The sequence below is a fragment of the Bos javanicus genome, chromosome 24 (assembly GCF_032452875.1).
Source record: "Bos javanicus breed banteng chromosome 24, ARS-OSU_banteng_1.0, whole genome shotgun sequence".
Taxonomy (NCBI): Eukaryota; Metazoa; Chordata; class Mammalia; order Artiodactyla; family Bovidae; genus Bos; species Bos javanicus.
Genome location: NC_083891.1, coordinates 46,549,808 through 46,569,269, shown reverse-complemented (window position 1 = coordinate 46,569,269; position 19,462 = coordinate 46,549,808). Strand labels below are relative to the sequence as shown.

Genomic DNA, 19,462 nt, shown 5'->3' with positions numbered 1-19,462 from the left:
GTGTAATATTTTGATATTCAGCTTTTATAGAGAAGTTTGGCAGTTGCTTCAAAAGCATTGTACCAGTTTCTACTTCCAATGATGTATGAATGTGTTATTTTCCTTATACTTTATCCACATTGTATTGTTGGTCTTTTAATCTTTGTAGTCTGGTAGGTACGGAGAAGGCAATGGCAACCCACTCCAGTACTCTTGCCTGGCAAATCCCATGGACGGAGGAGCCTAGTGGGCTGCAGTCCATGGAGTCGCTAGGAGTTGGACACGACTGAGCGATTTCACTTTTACGTTTCACTTTCATGCGTTGGAGAAGGCAATGGCAACCCACTCCAGTGTTTTTGCCTGGAGAATCCCAGGGACGGGGGAGCCTGGTGGGCTGCTGTCTCTGGAGTTGCACAGAGTCGGACACAACTGAAGCGACTTAGCAGCAGCAGCAGTCTGGTAGGTGACAGAGTAATGGAGGTCAGTATCTTTTCATAGTATTAAATTTCTGAATATTAGGAAATACTCATTAAGCCTCTGGGTATAGTTAACAGTTAATGGACTTCCCTGATGGCTCAGTGATAAAGAATCTACCTATAATGCAGGAGACGTGGCAGGAGCCGTTGGTTTGATCCCTGGTTCGGAAAGATACCCTGGAGAAGGGAATTAAAACCCACTCTAATATTCTTGCTTGGGAAATCTCATGGACAGAGGAGCCTGGTAGACTATAGTCCATGAGGTTGCTAAACAGTTGGGCACAACTTGGCAAGTAAACAACAACAATAACAAAGTGATACACATATTAATGTAAAGCCATTAAAATGTAATCTCATAACAAGTACATAATGAGGGTTTAATTTGGATATGGTCATGTAGCCTGATTGTAGAGAAGTCAGAAGTATGGCGTGGGCTTTAGGAATTTTACTCTAGTTGGAGAGAGAATGTTAAGGTGAGGGAAAAGTAGCAAGCAATTTATATGCTTGTATGGTGAAACCCTATAATTTGTGAACCTAAAGCTCAAATATTGTATTGGCCTAATGGATGGAAAAGTTAATCAAGTTCTTGGAGTAAGAGTGATAACTTGAGGGAGATTTGAAGGATGAATGTGCCTGCTCTGAATCAGTGGAGTTTATAGGAGAGTAGACATCAAGAAAGGAGAGATTTGAGTAGTCAAAGGAGTAGAAATAAAAATGGCACAGTTCTGAGTCCTGACAGTGAAGAAACTGCTTTGAGTAGAGCAGGACTTCGGGAGACATTGAAAATGTAGGTTTGTGAGGAAAGACATTGTTACGGAGGTTCTTATAAATAAGGGACTTTGGACGTGGTTCATTCAGAGATAAGATGATCTTAGCATTTTTCAGCAGGGGAACGATGATGAAAAAGTTTTACGAAGGATGACCAACTCTGCACTGATGTTCTGGTGAGGGACCGACAGAGGCACGGGTGCCCCTTCATTTGTACAGAGTGATTCTAGGTTTTGCTAGGATAGGATGGTGGTAGTGGAAATAGGGAGGAGGCAGTTGATAAGAAAATTAAAAAAGCAAAGCAAAACAACAGAACTTAATGAGTAACTGGTGACAGGGGTGAAGGTGGAGGGCGAGAGGGAAGGAAAGGAGTGATTGCTGTGACTGAACAATCGATAGCAAGTCTCCTCACTCATAATTCTGAATTAAAGCCACTGTTTTACAGGAAGCATGAACACTCAGCACTCTGCCCTCCCCAAATGATCTCTGTGGCCAATGTATTTATAGAATGAAAAGTATTTTAGTGTTAAACATCACTGATGATAATTAATATGATTGTTTTTGTAAAGATAAAATTATTTCAGTTGATTCAAGTTTGCTATATTCTGTTTAAATCTCATAAAATTTTGGTGTGTGCATAGGATTATTTTTAAACGTTCTCATAAAGCAACGTTTAGTGATAATTGTAACCTATTGATTATTGGAATTTAGATGCGTATTCAGTTAAGTGTTCATTGAAGGCATTCATTGTTTAAATGAGTACTAGAACATCATTGAATAATGGGTCAGTGTAAGACTATGAAAAGTTCTTTGTGAAGAAAATACATTTCAATTTTTAAAAATAACACTTCTGAAGAATGACTTCATTAGATAATCCTTTTGAACTGCATAATCTTCTGTATGTTCAAAATTATTTATGTCTTAATAACTCTCCCAACTTAGAAGTTTTCAGAGTTTTAAATTTTCTCTTGAATGAATGCTCCGTGCATGTAATTGAGTATAAAGTGTTGAAAACGAAACACAGCAAAGAAAGAAACACAAACTCCGAGTCTTGACCAGAGCTTTCCTGGGGAGAGTTTTTTTACTTCCTCAGACTTGATTAGAAGATGCTGTAGTCAAGGGTGAAATGTAACAATTGTGAAGGGTTGTGTTATATTTTGATTATAATTAGAATATTACAATAAAGAATGATAAATGCTTAAAATTGAACCTGCTTTAGAGTGACCTTACTTTCATGACTCCAAGATGCATGTAGCTTAGTACTTCATTTTGGTGTATTTTAACAATAAAAATTTCAGAATTTGGCAGAGTCTTTATCATAAGTGTCTGGTTATTGTAGGTTCTTCTATTATTGAATCTGTTATTGGAATATTACCTTTCTTTTTTTTTCCTCCCCAGTTCAAAGCAGTATTCAGCGGTTTCAAGAGAAGTTTTTTATTTTTGCTCTCACACCTCAGCAAGTTAGAGAGATATGCATATCCAGGTAAGAGGAGTTTGGAATGTGTTTTCTGAGATGTTTGTGTCGTAGTCTGCTCTGCCTGCTGTACTAGAGTACCACAGATGGGGTGGCTTAAACAACAGAAATTTTTCTTCTCACATTTCAGGGGACTTGAAATCCAAAACTGATTGACAGGTTTGGTTTCTCCTGAGGCCGCTCTCCTTGGCTTGCATTGCAGGTGGCTGCCTTCTTGCTGTGGCCTTCTTCTCACGGCCTTTCCTCTGTGTGCCTGTGTGTTTCTGGTGTGTCTTCCTCTTCTTATAAGGACGGTAGTTCTGGTGGATTAGGGCTCCACCATTGGGACCTCATTTAACCTTAATGACCTCTTTAAATTAAAGCCCCAACTTCATAGTCACATTGGGAATTAGGGCTTTAGCATATGAATTTTGGGGGGACACAATTCTGTCCATAACAGTTAAGCCATTTTTCCTTAAGTAAGCATAGTATACTTTGACTAAAGTTAGGTAAATATTAATAAATACTCTGGAACCAGACATCCTGGAATGTGAAGTCAAGTGGGCCTTAGGAAGCATCATTACTAACAAAGCTAGTGGAGGTGATGAAATTCCAGTGAGCTATTTCAAATCCTAAAAGGTGATGCTGTTAAAGTGCCACACTCAGTATGCCAGCAAATTTGGGAAACTCAGCAGTAGCCACAGGATTGGAAAAAGTTTTCATTCCAGTCCCAAAGAAAGGGCAATACCAAAGAATGTACAAACTGCTGCACAGTTGCACTCATTTCACATGCTCAGAATCCTTTAAGTGAGGCTTCAGCAGTATATGAAACGAGAACTTCCAGATGTACAAGCTGGATTTACAAAAAGCAGAAGAACCAAAGGTCAAATCACCAACATCTGTTGGATCATAGAAAAAGCAGGAGAATTCTAGAAAAAATCTGCTTCATTGACTACACTAAAGCTTTTGACTGTGTAGATCAGAACAAACTGGAAAATTCTTAAAAGAGATGGGGATACCAGGCCACCTTACCTGCCTAAGCAACAGTTAGAACCAGGCATGGAACAACAGATTTGTTCCAAATTGGGAAAGGAATATATCAAGGCTGTGTATAAGTCACCTTGCTTATTTAAGTTATATGCGGAGTACATCATGTGAAATTCCAGGCTGGATGAAGCACAAGCTAGAATCAAGATTGCTAGGAGAAATATCAGTAACCTCAGATATGCTGATGACACCACCCTTATGGCAGAAAGTGTAAAGGAATTAAAGAACCTCTTGATGAAAGTAAAAGAGGAGAGTGAAAAAGTTGGCTTAAAGCTCAGCATTCAGAAAATGAAGATCATGGCATGCGGTCCTATCACTTCATGGCAAACAGATGGGGAAACAATGGAAACAGTGACAGACTTTATTTTCTTGGGCTCCAGAATCACTGCAGATGGTGACTGCAGCCATGAAATTAAAAGTTGCTTGCTCCTTGGAAGAAAAGCAATGACAAACCTAGACAGCATATTAAAAAGCAGAGACATTACTTTGCTGACAAAGGTCTGTCTAGTCAGAGCTATGGTTTTTCCAGTAGTTAAGTACATATGTGAGAGCTGGACAATAAAATAGGCTGAGCACCAAACAATTGATGCTTTTGAACTGTGGTGTTGGAGAAGACTCTTGAGAGTCCCTTGGACTGCAAGGAGATCCAACCAGTCCATCCTAGAGGAGATCAGTCCTGGGTTATCATTGGAAGGACTGATGCTAAAGCTGAAACTCCAGTACTTTGTCCACCTCATGCGAAGAGCTGACTCATTGGGAAAGACCCTGATGCTGGGAAAGATTGGAAAAAGGGCGTGACAGAGGATGAGGTGGTTGGATGGCATCACTGACTTGGTGGACATGAGTTTGAGAGAGCTCCGGGAGATGGTGAAGGACAGGGAAGTCTGGTGTGCTGCTCTCCGTGGGGTCACAAAGAGTCGGACATGACTGAATGACTGAACAACAACTAGAAAAACATTTTAATTTTTTAATAAAACCCCTTTGAATTTTTGTCACTTCTGGCAGTACATTTTTTTTTTTAATGAAAATTTTATTCCAAATATAGCAACATAAAAAACTTTATTTAGGGCTTTATTTATTTGATAGAATGACATAAAGTTCATCATCCAGAGGCTTTTTTATATTAAATGTGGACATTAATATTTTTTCTGGGATAAGAACATAAACTAGAGGACCATTCTGAGCTGTATGGTTACCTGGACCAAAAAAATTAGCAGAAATCTGAAAACAGTTATGAAAAGTACTCTGAGCTTTGCCATTTCAAAAAATAGGATAAACTTAAACACATTTATTAAGAGCAGTGAACTAAGATAGGACAGAAAAGGAAATCTGTACTATATACTTTTCCAATTAAATATATAGTCATCTTTGGTGTTAATGTATTTATAAGACTTTAAAAAGATTTAGCCTAAAACAACTGAGGCTCCTGGAGGTTAAATGATATTCTGGGATTGTAGAGTTAAAATTTAGAACCCAGAATTGAGCAAATTAGAGGTCTTTTTTGCATCTTTTCAGCTCTTCAGTAGAACACTTATCTTCTGTGAGATGTTAATACAAGTTTTTTAAAAAATAAAGGTCCTGCAGTTAAGTTTTGGAAATTCTGAATTCGAGGTAGTTTCAAAAGTTCTTAAAGCCAGACTTCAGTCTTTCTTATGTTAGTGTACATTCTCAGTCTCCGAGGACGTGGATCAGAATTTATGGATTTCTCTTAAACATCCTAACATCTCGAAGATGCACATGATGTTATTAGGCGGAATAGTATGGGACACAACTTTAGATTCTTCCACTGATCACATCACTGCTCTCAGCAAAGCCTCAGACTTGACTTGGTTAAATTTGAGCTCCCCAGAAGGGGACCAAAATTGAACAGTAAAAGAGAAAAAAAGGGACAGTACTAAAGATTGGTCCAAGAGACCTAGTGTCCAAATAATACGGGTTTTGGAAATTTTAGAGAAGAAAATTATCAAAGAAGTAAAATGAATGTACATGTTCATTAGAGGCAAGACATTGCAGGAAATTTTTATATTGGAAGTACTTTCAAGCTTGGGAGTACCAAAAAACCAACTAAGAAATGAATAGGGTAAATTAAAAGTTATATTTTATATCCCAAGCCATATCATTATTATATGGTTTTGTTTGTATTCACTGATGATCCCTTGCTTGAGAACATTTACTAAGGGTTTATTAGCTACACAGCATTATATTATATGGCATGTCTCCTTTCCACAAGTTGCTTGCAGTCTATCTAGTTAATGAACTGGGTTATATACATAAAATGATTGTTGGCATTACAGGGTGTCACATGGACAGAAGACAAATAAGAGCTGATTTATAGGTGGAAGAGATTACCACAAGCTTCTTTAGGGTGTTTTGTTGGCCTTTGACCTATGGAGGTTATTTAGTCAATAGGTTTCAAGATACATTTTTAAGTGAACAAATCAAAGCGTGGAATTTGGATAACATGTACCATTAGTTAGCCTTAAAAGGGGCCTCTCTGGTTGCTCAGTTGGTAAAGAATCCGCCTACAATGCAGGAAACCTCAGTTAATTCCTGGGTGGGGAAGATTGCCTGGAGAAGGAAATGGCAACCCACTCCAATATTCTTGCCTAGAGAATCCCATGCACAGAGGAGCCTGGCGAGCTACAGCCCATGGGGTCGCAGAGTCAGACACGACTAAGTGACTAAGCACACGCACTGTCTTAAAAAGGCGTGTGTGTAATTTGCCTAAGTGTATAGCATATGTCTGGACATATATGACAAGTTGCCTCTGGAGAGGGGAATCAGGTAGCCCTGATCCAAGCTGAGGGAGTTTTTTCACTTTATATCTTTTTTCTGTATCTTTGAAGTTTGTGTGAATGTTATTAATTAGTCAGAAAATGAATGACTAAATAATTACTTTCAGTAAAAATTTTTAATCATGGATGTTCAATCATTTGTCTCCGGGATGGATGATAGTGATGGTATAGTATAAATGTACTTAAAGCCACGAAACTATACACTTTAAGATGGTTAACATGATAAAGCTCAGCTTTCTTTATAATTGAGGTCTCCACATAGCCTTAACTAGATGGACCTTTGTTGGCAAAGTATTATCTCTGGTTTTTAATATGCTGTCTAGGTTGGTCATAACTTTTCTTCCAAGCCCCAGTTGTGGGAAGGATAAATTCTCTAAGGAGTTCTGATTCTACCCTTACAGTACTTTCTACCACTTACTTTGAAAAAGAGTGGTTCATTTGACTCTGTTAGCATATTACACATTGTGGATTTGGATAATCTTGTGGTATCGTATAACTTCTATCCTTATGGTTCTCAAATTTCGCTGTGTATTAGAATCCAACTGGGGAGCTTTTAAGACTCCAGATACCTAGATTTCTTTCATATCAATTAAATTTGAATCTCTGAAAATAGAAGCCAGCAGCAGTAGTTTTTAAAGCTCCCCAGGCGTTTCCAGTTTGCAGCAAATTTGAAAACTGCTGTGCCTCCATCCCGTCCCCTTTGCCTATAATGGTGATAAGGTCTAAACCAGAGGCTTGAATACATTCAGGTTTGGGGTTTTTTTGTCACATCTTGTGAAGACTGGTAGTGACTTCAGCTCTGTTTTGGCTGTAGCACTACTCCTCGCGTTGGGTACCACTGCCTCTGCAGTTGTGCTGTCTCCGTTTCTCATACTGCCATCTCTTGCATGTTCCCCAGATCAAGGTGTGATGCTCTCCTCACTGCTCTGTGATAGTATCCATGAATGTGCTTTTTTCTTTTCTTTCTTAAATTAGCTGGCTTCAAAGAGATTTTTGCTTAGTATATGTTTCCTCCTATTGCCTATTCTGTTAATGGTGTGGGATCTGCCTGAACAGAGGCCTGTTTATATTATCCCACATTTCATCTACCACATCCTTTCAATTTGCTACTCTGTTCATCCTTTTGTGTCTCTTTCAGGATTTAAAAGTTGAATCAACTCTACCTTTAGGAAGCTAGCATGGTCTTTAGAGTTCATACTGATTGAAATGTGAATTCTGGCTTAACCACTTATGTCTGTATACCCCTGGGTAGGTTACTAAAGCCTATTGAATCTTAATTTACTCAGCCTGTAAAGTTGAAGAAATAATCACTGTCTCACTTGGAGAAGGCAATGGCACCCCACTCCAGTACTCTTGCTTGGAAAATCCCATGGACGGAGGAGCCTGGTAGGCTGCAGTCCACGGGGTCGCTAGGAGTTGGACATGACTTCACTTTCACTTTCACGCACTGGAGAAGGAAATGGCAACCCACTCCAGTGTTCTTGCCTGGAGAATCCCAGGGACGGGGGAGCCTGGTGGGCTGCCGTCTGTGGGGTTGCACAGAGTCGAACATGACTGAAGCGACTTAGCAGCAGCAGCAGCACTCAGTGATTGGTGGCTGAATTTTATAACTGGCTCTACCTGGGTCACCATCTGTCCAGCTGCACCATTCTAAAACCTGGGCACCATGCTTAGTGCTCCCTGCTCCTTATCCTACCTCCTTGTATCCAGTCAGTCATTTAGTCCTATCACTTTTTATCCCTAAATGTCATATTGTGTGATATTTATGTTTAAATAACTTTGAAGCATTCATTTTCTGCCTATACAAGTGTAATGATCTCCTAACTCTCCCAGCTGACCAACTGATCTTTCTAAAGCCCATTCAGTCTTTTCTTCTTTGTGCTTAAAAACCCTAAAGTGTGTAAAAGTGTGTTAGTTGCTCAGTCGTGTCTGACTCTTTGTGACTCCATGGACTGTAGCCCACCAGGCTCTTCTTTCCCTGGAATTCTCCAGGCAAGAGTACTGGAGTGGGTAGCCATTCCTTTCTCCAGGGAATCTTCCTGTCCTAGCAGTCAAACCCAGGTCTCCTGCATTGCACACAGATTCTTTACCATCTGAGCCAACAGGGAAGCCCTTAGTGATACCATCTGAAGTCCACACCATGGCTTGACAGTTCTCTGCCACACCTACTCTGCTCATCTTCGTTTTTAATTTTTTAAGTCGAAGTATAGTTGAGGAGAAGGAAATGGCAACCCACTCCAGTGTTCTTGCCTGGAGAATCCCAGGGACGGGGGAGCCTGGTGGGCTGCCGTCTCTGGGGTCGCACAGAGTCGGACACGACTGAAGTGACTCAGCAGCAGCAGCAGCATAGTTGAGGAGAGTGAAAAAGTTGGCTTAAAGCTCAACATTCAGAAAACGAAGATCATGGCATCTGGTCCCATCACTTCATGGGAAATAAATGTGTAAACAGTGTCAGACTTTGTTTTTTGGGGCTTCAGAATCACTGCAGATGGTGACTGCAGCTGTGAAATTAAAAGACGCTTACTCCTTGGAAGGAAAGTGATGACCAACCTAGATAGCATATTCAAAAGCAGAGACATTACTTTGCCAACAAAGGTCCTTCTAGTCAAGGCTATGGTTTTTCCAGTGGTCATGTATGGATGTGAGAGTTGGATTGTGAAGAAAGCTGAGCGCCGAAGAATTGATGCTTTTGAACTGTGGTGTTGGAGAAGACTCTTGAGAGTCCCTTGGACCGCAAGGAGATCCAACCAGTCCATTCTAAAGGAGATCAGCCCTGGGTGTTCTTTGGAAGGAATGATGCTAAAGCTGAATCTCCAGTACTTTGGCCACCTCATGCGAAGAGTTGACTCATTGGAAAAGACTCTGATGCTGGGAGGGATTGGGGGCAGGAGGAGAAGGGGATGACAGAGGATGAGATGGCTGGATGGCATCACTGACTCGATGGACGTGAGTCTGAGTGAACTCCGGGAGTTGGTGATGGACAGGGAGGCCTGGCGTGCTGCGATTCATGGGGTCGCCAAGAGTCGGACATGACTGAGCAACTGAACTGAACTGAACTGATAGTTGATTTACAGTGTTGTGTTTCAAGTGTGCAGCTAAGTGATTCATATATATAGATAGCTTTTTCAGATTCTTTTCCATTGTAGGGTGTTATACCAAATATAGTTTCTTGTGCTATACTTTAAATCTTTGTTGTTTATCTATTTTATATATATGGTGGTATATTTAATCCCATACTCCTGATTTATCCTTTCCCCTAGCTCCCTTTCCCTTTTGGTAACCATAAGTTTTTCTTTTCCTAAATCTGTGTTTTCTGTTTTTTAAACAGGTTCGTTTATATCACTTTTTAGATTCCACATATAAGTGATATATAATATTTGTCTTTTTCTAATTTACTTCACTTAGAAGTAAATGTTTCTTTACTTGGTCCACCCAGTGTTGCTGTAAATGGCATTATTTTATTCTTATTTGTGACTTATGTTGTATTGTATGTGCATATTTTTTATCCCTTCATCTGTTAATGGACACTTAGCTTATTTCCATGTCTTACTGTTGTAAATGATGCTGTGAATATTGGGGTGCGTGTCTTTTTTTGAATTACAGCTTTTGTCTCTTCTGGATATATACTTGAGGGTGGAATTGCTGGATCATGTGGTGACTCTAATTTTTTAAGGAACTTCCATATTGTTCTCCATAGTGGTTGCACCAGTTTGCATTCCCACCAGCGGTGGAGGAAGGTTCCTTTTCCTCCATACCCTCTCCAGCATATGTTATTTGTGCACTCTTTGATTGTGGCCATTCTGACCCATGTGCGGTGATAACTCATCGTAATGTTGGTTTGCATTTCTCTGATGATTAACAATGTTGAGCATCTTTTCATGTGCCTGATGGTCACTTGCATTTCTGTTTTGGGAAAATGGCTATTCAGTTCTGTTAATTGGGTTGTTTATTTTCTTGATGTTGTATGAGCTGTTTATATAGGATGTTATATAAACAGTTGGATGTTGATCCCTTACCTGATACATTATCTGCAAATCTTTTCTTCAATTCCTTGGATTGTCTTTTTGTTTTGTAGTTGGTTTCCTTTGCTGTGCAAAAGCCTTTACATTTGACGAGGTCCCATTTGTTTATTTTTGCTTCCTTTTCCATGTTAGGAAAATGTTCAGCTGTTAGGTCTTCAGATATGTTCCCAGGCCCTTCTCTCTTCTCCTTCTAGGGGCCCCTGTGAATTATTAGTGCATTTGATGTCCTAGAGGTCTCTCAAACTGTCCTCATTTCTTCTCATTCTTTTTTCTTTGTTCAGGAGCAGTGATTTCCACTACTCTCTTTCAGGTCACTGATCCATTCTTTTGTATCATTTAATCTGTTGTTGATTCCTTCTAATGTATTTTTCATTTCAGTTTTTATATTCTTCATCTCTGGTTGTTCTTTATATTTCCTAACTCTGAAAACTTCTAACTTTTCACTTTGTGTAGAAGTTAATTTCTCCCAAGTTCTTAGATCATCTTACAATCATTACTCCAGACTCTTTCTTGGGTAGATTTGCCTATCTCTGCAGTTTTTTTCTGAAGTTTTATCTAGCTCCTTCATGTGGAAATTGCTCCTCTGCTGCTCATTTGGCCTAAGTTGCTACTTGTATTTTTTATGTTTGTGGTAGGTTAGTTTTGTTTCTCAACTTTGGAGAAGTGGCCTCGGTAGGAAATACTCATTCATGTTTTTTTAAATCATCTCATCTCCCATCACTCTTCTCTAGCAGCTTGTACTCCAACTAGGCTTTCCCAGCTCTCCGTCTTTGCGTATCCTCTTCCTCCTTGCTCTGCTTGGCAAACCTGAATCATGTTTTAAGGGCCAGTTCAAGTCTGACCTCTTCTGTGGGCCTTCCACATTTCCCCAGACGGAGCCTTTGTCTCTCACTGTACCACTCTCATGAACTTATTTTCTGTTAAACATTTATTTGACTGCTTGAGTTTACAAACATAATGAGACCAACATCTCTTTCTCATTTTTATATTCTCAAGGCCTGTTATATAGTGCGTGGCGTGTAGGAAACACCTTTATATCTAATGAACGAGTTCAACATGTGAAAGTTCCTAGAGCAGTTACTGGCAGAAGATGTCAGAAGATGCTTAGTCATTACTTGTCATGTTTGTGAAGATATATAACGCACTGTATTTCCCAGTTTATATTAATTTTCCTTAGTAGAATGAAGCATCAATCCTTAGTGAACTATCCAAACCTTTGTAAATGTTCTCCCGTCTGTCTTTCTAGATTAGTCTTAAAAATTGTGTTCCCAACCTAACAAGCATTTGCCATGCTTTCCTTTTGTTTAGTATCACCCCTCTAGTGAAGCCGCTGTTACTGATGTAAATATGTCTCTCTTAAGTGTAAATAGAACCAGTGCTGTCCAAACGCTTTTCTAATTTGTTCAGACTAATTGTGGAAATTGTCTTGAACTTTCAAGACCAGGCTTCCCTGGTGGCTCAGAGGTTAAAGCGTCTGCCTGCAATGCGGGAGACCTGGGTTCGATCCCTGGGTCGGGGAGATTGCCTGGAGAAGGAAATGGCAACCCACTCCAGTGTTCTTGCCTGGAGAATTCCATGGACGGAGGAGCCTGGTAGGCTATAGTCCATGGGGTCACAAAGAGTCGGACACGACTGAGCGACTTCACTTGGTTCACTTCAAGACAAAATAGAATTTCCCTCTTTTCTGTAATACTTATTTTACATAGTATACTATAATACCGTATTATTTTAGTTGTATGTATTTGTTACCTACTAGCATATGAGACTTTTGAAAGCAAATATCATGTTTTATTTATCTTTGATGCTCCAGCACCCAGACTTTGCAGTGTTGTTTGATTTTAATGAGCAGAATGATACGGGTTACTCACAAGAGGTCGGTGCTGTCTAGGATATTGTGAATAGACATTTGAGAAATGTGGATTACTACTGGCAGGAGAGACAGTTAACAGTAATAGCAACCAGCTGCCCACACGTGTTGAGCACTTGTTATATCCAGGCACTTCACATGTATTAACACGTTTGTCACACAGCGTCATGAAGTGGATGCAGTCATTTCCCATCTTTAACAGATGGAGGCACAGAAAGCTGAAGGCATTTGCGCAAGGTCCCTTGGTTTGGACTGTAGCACTCAAGCTGGTGATTACTGTGCTTTATTGCCTTCCAGCGAACATAGAGAATTGGAAGCAGTATGCAGGCTATCCCTGTGGGAGCAAGGTGGAGGGCTGCGTGTACTCTCCAGACAGGACTCAGCTCTCGTGATCTTCTCTTTGACACAGTCCAAGATTTATGACAGTGGCTGAGGGCAATATTTCTTAAACTGTAAAGCGAATACATATCACTTTGGGACTCTTTCTGATTCTGTAGGTCTGAGGTGGGACCTGAGGCTCTGCATTTCTAACTAGGAAGCTCCCAAGAAGCTGCAGTGCCGCTTCATTGTGGACTCCATTTTGACTGGCAAGGGTTTAGGACTTTCAGTGTCAGAGATATTTTATATGGGACCGTGTTAGGTTCTCATCTAGAAATTCTAAGAGATTCTGTGTCCTTAATTGGGTGCATAGTTAGGAAGTTGCTGTGGCATAGAGGTTCTGAGACTCTGGACACCGGTTATAGATCCTAGATCTTATATTAGAATTCCCTAAGTAGTTGTAAAGACTGTTAATGCTCCGACTGTACTTCAGAGCCAATAAGGATACCTGGTGAGTGGGCCTTTATGTTTAAAACATGTTTGCAAGTGACTGGAATACTCAGCAAAGGTTTCAGAACCACTGTGAGCAAATTAATTCATCAGAGTCTTAGAACCTAATGTGCTCCTTTTCCTGTTAACCAGATCTGTTGTCTGTTGAAATAAAAATTGTATTGTGAAAGTTCCCATGAATTGAAAATACTGTAAAATTGCTATAAAGACAAGACTAAATGTTAAGCATATGCAGACTGTCACCACAGTGTTTTGTTTTGATTAAACCTTCTGCCATTGGTTAGGCTAATGTTCATTTTTTAAGGACTACAAATAAAAATACCAATAATGCTTTTTTTCTGTTGAGCATATTTCTGTGAATTCTAGTTGTATTTTCCTAATCCATTTGTTTTTCTCTTTTCAACAGGGATTTTTTGCCAGGTGGTAGGAGAGATTATACAGTACAAGTTCAGCTGAGGTGAGTTTGCAGTTTTTGTGTTACTTTAATTTTATGCTTGCTAACTGTGTGCATATAGTCCTGAATTTGTAAAGTGTAAATTTGAGTACAATATTTAAGAGTTTTTTTTTTTCTTTAATGCAGACTTTGCCTGGCAGAGACAAGTTGTCCTCAAGAAGATAACTATCCCAATAGTCTCTGTATAAAAGTGAATGGGAAGCTATTTCCTTTGCCTGTAAGTTGCTTTTTATTCACCAGGCTTTTGCTTGTGAGTTTATTATAATTACTAACAAGGCTTAAAAATCGTGACTACTTAGTGCCAATGAACAGTCCCAGCATTAAATACTGTTTTCCATTAGAGAGATTCATGGCTTCTTGGGGAAGTGGCAGATTCCAGGTCTAGGGGAGATGGAAAAGATGAGCTTGAAGCATCTTGTGCCAGGAAGTAAGGAAGCTGTGAGAGATTCTTAAGATGATATCAAAAGGCATAGTAGCAGGGCAGGACCTGTAGGGAAGGACATGAGGGCAGCATGTTGTACTGGCTGTCTGAATGAGCTGGGCCTTGGCCTTGGATGGGATGGTGAAATTTGGAGGCTGCTCATTACAACTGGACATGGTGATTGAGGATTTCAAGCTTGAGCCCTGATGGTGCACACCCTTGAGAGACGGATGCAGTGGTGTTTGATTGACAGCCTGTTGAGAGAGAGTGAGAGACACACACTCTTTCTCTCTGTATAGCCTGTTTCTCTTTCTGTCTCTGTCTGTATAGCCTGTTTCTGACCTGACAGATGTCAAATCTTAAAATAACAATTGTTGAATAGGAGTATGTATCTGGCTCCACTGAGGGTTGAACTAAACTGCTAATTTGCTACAGCTGTGTGGCAGTAAAGCTGTATTCTCAATAGTAGTAGAGCATGGCCTGTTTTTCAGAGTGGTTATGTATCTTAACTGAAGAAGTGCTGTGAGAACAGTGATTCTACCATGAAGGTAAGCTGACATATTCAGCAAAGCAGAGACCATTTGACATGGAGATGAGGTGGCTGTTTAGCATTCCTGCTGAGTGCAATATTTGGCTCTGAAATAAGTATATGAGCAACAGCTGTGAGCAGCTGAGCAAGCCAGACAACAAAGTCTAGAAATCTCAGCTCTACCAGGGCCAAGTGGTTGTAGTTGAACCCCAAAGTGACAAGGCCCGTGGCCAAGGCTGACCCCTGTATTCGAAGATCTGACTTATTGGTTGTCCGGAATCTCATTTCTGTCATATATAGCCTGTGGATTTAAAGACCTGAGAGATAGCCCTTCTCATGTATTTTATAGGGCTTGAACAGTACTGTACCACTGCCTGACTCTTTCTGAAAGATGTCTATAAGGCTGAAATCTTGTGGGGATTAAAGGGGAAATTTCAGAGGCTGAGTAGGTATGGTTGGGAAGGCATGCTTACATGCTCTTGTGTGTGTTCAGAACCGAGGGGGCACATTTTGCCTCTTGGGTTTCTGGCTGTAAGTAACAGGAGATCTCAGAAGCTGTCTTTCATCTGGATGAATCATATAAAGATCTAAACCAGGAGAAGCAGCAGCCTCACTTGGAACTGAAGGATGCCACTGGGTGGCCACATGTGTGGCAGAGGAAACCTAGGATTTTGGAATGATAGCACATTTTCCATGGCTTTTCATATCCAATTCTCTTTGTGTTGGATGGGCTAAGATTTCTTTTGACCTTTAACTTTTATTGCTGTTTTACTCTCTCACTGTCCTTAAAGAAATATCTGACTGTGATAATCTTCTTGGTGTCTATAGACCCACCTGGAAGATCTGTCCAGTATTAAATGATTGTGCTAGTTTTGGGGAGTTGTGTCTCTGAAACATGTGAGGCTGTACTTAAACTCTGGTGTTGCTGCAGAAAATATGATGGTTACAGATGTGTACACACACATTCCACAGAATTTTCCAAGTGGACCAGTCAGCGCCATGCTGTGGTATAATATTCCATCTTTAAGGTCTGCAGCACCACTGTGGATAGCTCTGAATTTGTCACTCTTTCAGGACTGGTGAGAGAGAAGAACTCAGGTAGTTGAGCATGTTCTCTGGGACACTGTTGCTCAGTCACTGCTGGTTCCTCTCCAGAAGCACTAACTAACCCTTGCGTACTTACACTAGGGTTGTTGGTGAACACACTGACTACTGTGCGATGAGCCCCACACTCACCTCTGGAGCCAGGGTCCTGCAGTGGCTCCAGGGGCACTTGTGGGAGAGATGAGGAAATAGAGCATAGGACAAAGGATGTCAAAACAGATTTCAGAAGGAGAAGGCGATGGAGTGGTGGTAGGGGCAAGGGGGAGCTTTCCTGACCCTAGTAGGGCCGTCCCAAAGATCAGATGCCAGTCTTTCCCAAAGAGGTTCTTCATCTTTAGCCTTGTGAATTCCTGTGGGACAGCTGACATAAATGTGCATGGAACTGATGTAGAACTGCTGAGACCTCCCCTTGATCCACGATTGGGATATTGTAATATCTCCCAGTATTGGGGTATTGATTGGGATAATGTAATACGGGCATTGACTGGCATATTTATGAGAATCATGTGAGTATACTGCCACCTTAGGAGAAGAATTGAGCTCTTTACCACCATGGAGATCTTCAGGGACTTTGTTCCAATTGTAAGAAGCATCAACAAGCCACAGAGAAGTTTGACATATGGTTCTTGCCCATGATCCTGATTTATTACACAACAGATTTTGGAGGAATAAGCTTTGACAGTCATGGGATTTCCCATTTGGGCTCTGAATAAATTTGAATTTGTGTCCTGGAACAAGTCCCTGTGTGTATGACCTAATTGCAGTATGCAGTCATCATGGATCCATAATGGTTGGATACTCTACCTCATGAACAGAGAGTGAACTGAATAGAAAATGGTGTTCCCTTGATAATAGCAAGGTATCCCTGGATAATAAGGGTCAAATAGTGATGAAAGCAGTTTATATGCTATTCTTACCCAGATCAAGATGATGGCTTTTATTTTTTTTATTTTTTTTTTTAAGATGATGGCTTTTAAAAGATACTTTAATCCATTGATTTTCCAGCCTCTTGATAACAGGGATGACAGTAAGCAGCTCGTAGCAGGGCTTGTAGAACGATATGTGTAGTGAGGACAGACACAAGTGAAGCTGCCTCCAGGAATATCCCCATACCGCCATCTTTGACCCAGATGCTGCCATTGTACAGACTGACCACATGATGAGAAAGTTATGTGTTTTTAAGGGCAGGAGAGAGGGGAAGAAAAAGACCCTCTTTGCCTGGAGAGTTTTGAAAGGCTGAATTATTTTTCCTTTTAGACATATTTTGAGAAATGGATGTAAACCTGTGGAGCTGTGAGGTTAGGGGGGTGTGTGGGGGTTGACGTGGGGGAATATTTCTTGTAGAGATTCCAAAAGAATGGAGAGGATGTGTGTTACAGTGCAGCTGGCAAAACCCTCCTAAGCGTTTCCTCTCATTGCAGCGGGAGACATGTCAGTCCAGCGCCATTATCTTAATGCACTCTTTCTGAGTTTGTGGATTTCCTTTTCCTGATACCTAATTTTTTCCTGCATATATTAGTTACGCCGATGGTCTGCCTCACAGTAAATCTGGCGTAAGTGCAATCAGTATTTTCTTTTGTTAAAACACACACACATGCTCCAGTGTGATGAGATTCCCTTGACCTAAGATGGGATAATATTGGCATCTAAAATATAATGCTTAAGTAGGCTCAAAATTATCAAACATAAGTGAGTTTATAATTACGCTAAAATAAACCATTGGAGGTTGCATCAACTCATTGCTCTAAAAATTGATAGAGAGAATCATTGATTTTGGAGTAACCAAATGTTGATGTGGTCAAATTGTTTATGGAAAGGTTTAATACAAGCAAAGGGAAGAATGGATTTAAAAAACCTTTTTTTTTTGGTAATCCATGAATCAAATAATGGATCTAGGTAACCATGACCAATGGAAACTGAAACCACTAGGTCAAAGCTAGATGGGAACAACCAGGCTGACATAAGCTGAACTGATCAACCTTCACATCACTGACGGCGGAGCAAACAGGCATTCTGTGCCTCATGACATGGCACAGTAGGAAGCACGTAGCATTCCCTATGAAGTTTTTGTCTCTGAAAATTTAAACCTGAATCTAGTCAAGCCTGTGCAACTCATTACTGTCTTAAAGTATGGAGTGTCACATCTTCAAACTGTGAGGAAGCAGTCCGCCTAATCCAGAAGATGAGAATATTCTTCAGATCAAGAGCCCTGGGGTCCCCCACAGAACAACAGCGTCAGAAACAGAGTGGGAGTTTTGGGGCAGGGGGTGAGAGAGGATGAAAAGCATTCTTTAATATAGAATAAAGGAGACTTCAGAGACAGCTGAGCACACTGTGAGGCTCTAGTTTGGATTCTGATTCAGACTGTAAAGGCACATCTTCTATGTCAAACTATGTATGCCTAAAATAATGTGTCTGGGATACTTTATATAATGGGCAAAGACTACTTACAGGTAACCTATTGAATTGGGTGATAGTTTGTTTAGACTTTTTTCTCTAGTTTTGTATACATTTGAAAGCTTCAGTAATAAAAGACATGGTCGAGGCAGTTGAGAAATTGCAGTATAAACTAGATATTAGACAATTTTTAAAATCATGGTTAATATTGTTAGGTTATGATACTGTTCTTATTTCCTGAGGTCTTTTAAAGATGCATATAAAAGTATGGGTCAAGTCACATGTCTAGAAGTTACATTCAAAAAATACTTAGGCAAAAATAAAGGTGTAAATGTGTGGAGTCCCCTTCATGGATCATAGCCTTGTCGTGGCAAAGGGGTTTGCGTAACTCAGTGTAGCTGTGAGCCATAGCAGTCAGGGCCACTCAAGAGGGGCAGTTCATAGTGGAGAGTTCTGACAAAATATGATCTTTGGGAGAAGGGAATGGCAAAACACTTCAGTATTCTTACCACAAGAACAATACAAAAAGGCAAAAGATAACCACACCAGAAGATGAGTCCCCCTCCCAGGTCTAGGTGTCCAGTATGCTACTGGGAAAGGGCAGAGGACAGTTACTAACAGCTCAAGAAAGAATGAAGAAGCTGGGCCGACGCGGAAACGACACCCAGTTGTGGATGTGTTTGGTGCTGAAAGTGAAGCCCAGTGCTGTGAAGAACAGTATTGCAAAGAACCTGGAATGTTAGGTCCATGAATCAAGGTAAATCGGACGTGGTCAAGCAGGAGATGGCAAGAGTGAACATCAGCATCTCAGGATTCAGTGAACTGATGGACAGGAATGAGCATGACCATTATGTCTACTACTGTGGGCAAGAATCCCTTAGAAGAAATGTAGTAGCAATGTTTCGTACAGTGATGGGCACAATAAAGGGCAGAAGTGGTCAGGACCTAATAGAGACAGAAGAGATTAAGAAAAGGTGGCAAGAATACACAGAAGAGCTATACAAAAAATGTCTTAATGACTTGGACAACCACATTGGTGTGGTCGCTCATCCAGAGCTAGGCATCCTGGAGTGTGAAGTCAAGTGGGCCTTAGGAAGCATCACTTCGAAGAAAGCTAGTGGAAGTGAGGGAATTTCAGCTGAGCTATTTCAAATGCTAAAAGATGATGCTGTTCAAGTGCTGCACTCAGTATGTCAACAAATTTGGAAAACTCAGCAGTGGTCACAAAAAAAGATCAGTTTTCATTCCAGTCCCTAAAAAGGGCAGTAACAAAGAATGCTCAGACTACTAGACGGTTGTACTCACTTTGCATGCTAGTAAAA

At 40.5% G+C, this 19,462-nt stretch overlaps 1 protein-coding gene across 11 annotated transcripts in view; it reads left to right on the top strand.

Moving 5' to 3' along the window:
* PIAS2 (protein inhibitor of activated STAT 2) overlaps positions 1-19,462 on the top strand; it is a 106,610-nt gene that overhangs the window by 38,123 nt on the left and 49,025 nt on the right. For all 11 annotated transcript variants that reach the window (XM_061400090.1, XM_061400088.1, XM_061400086.1 and 8 more), the window contains 3 exons: positions 2,622-2,706; positions 13,642-13,692; positions 13,816-13,906. In XM_061400090.1, the coding sequence (XP_061256074.1) occupies positions 2,622-2,706; positions 13,642-13,692; positions 13,816-13,906 (227 nt within the window). The remainder of the gene's footprint in view (positions 1-2,621; positions 2,707-13,641; positions 13,693-13,815; positions 13,907-19,462) is intronic.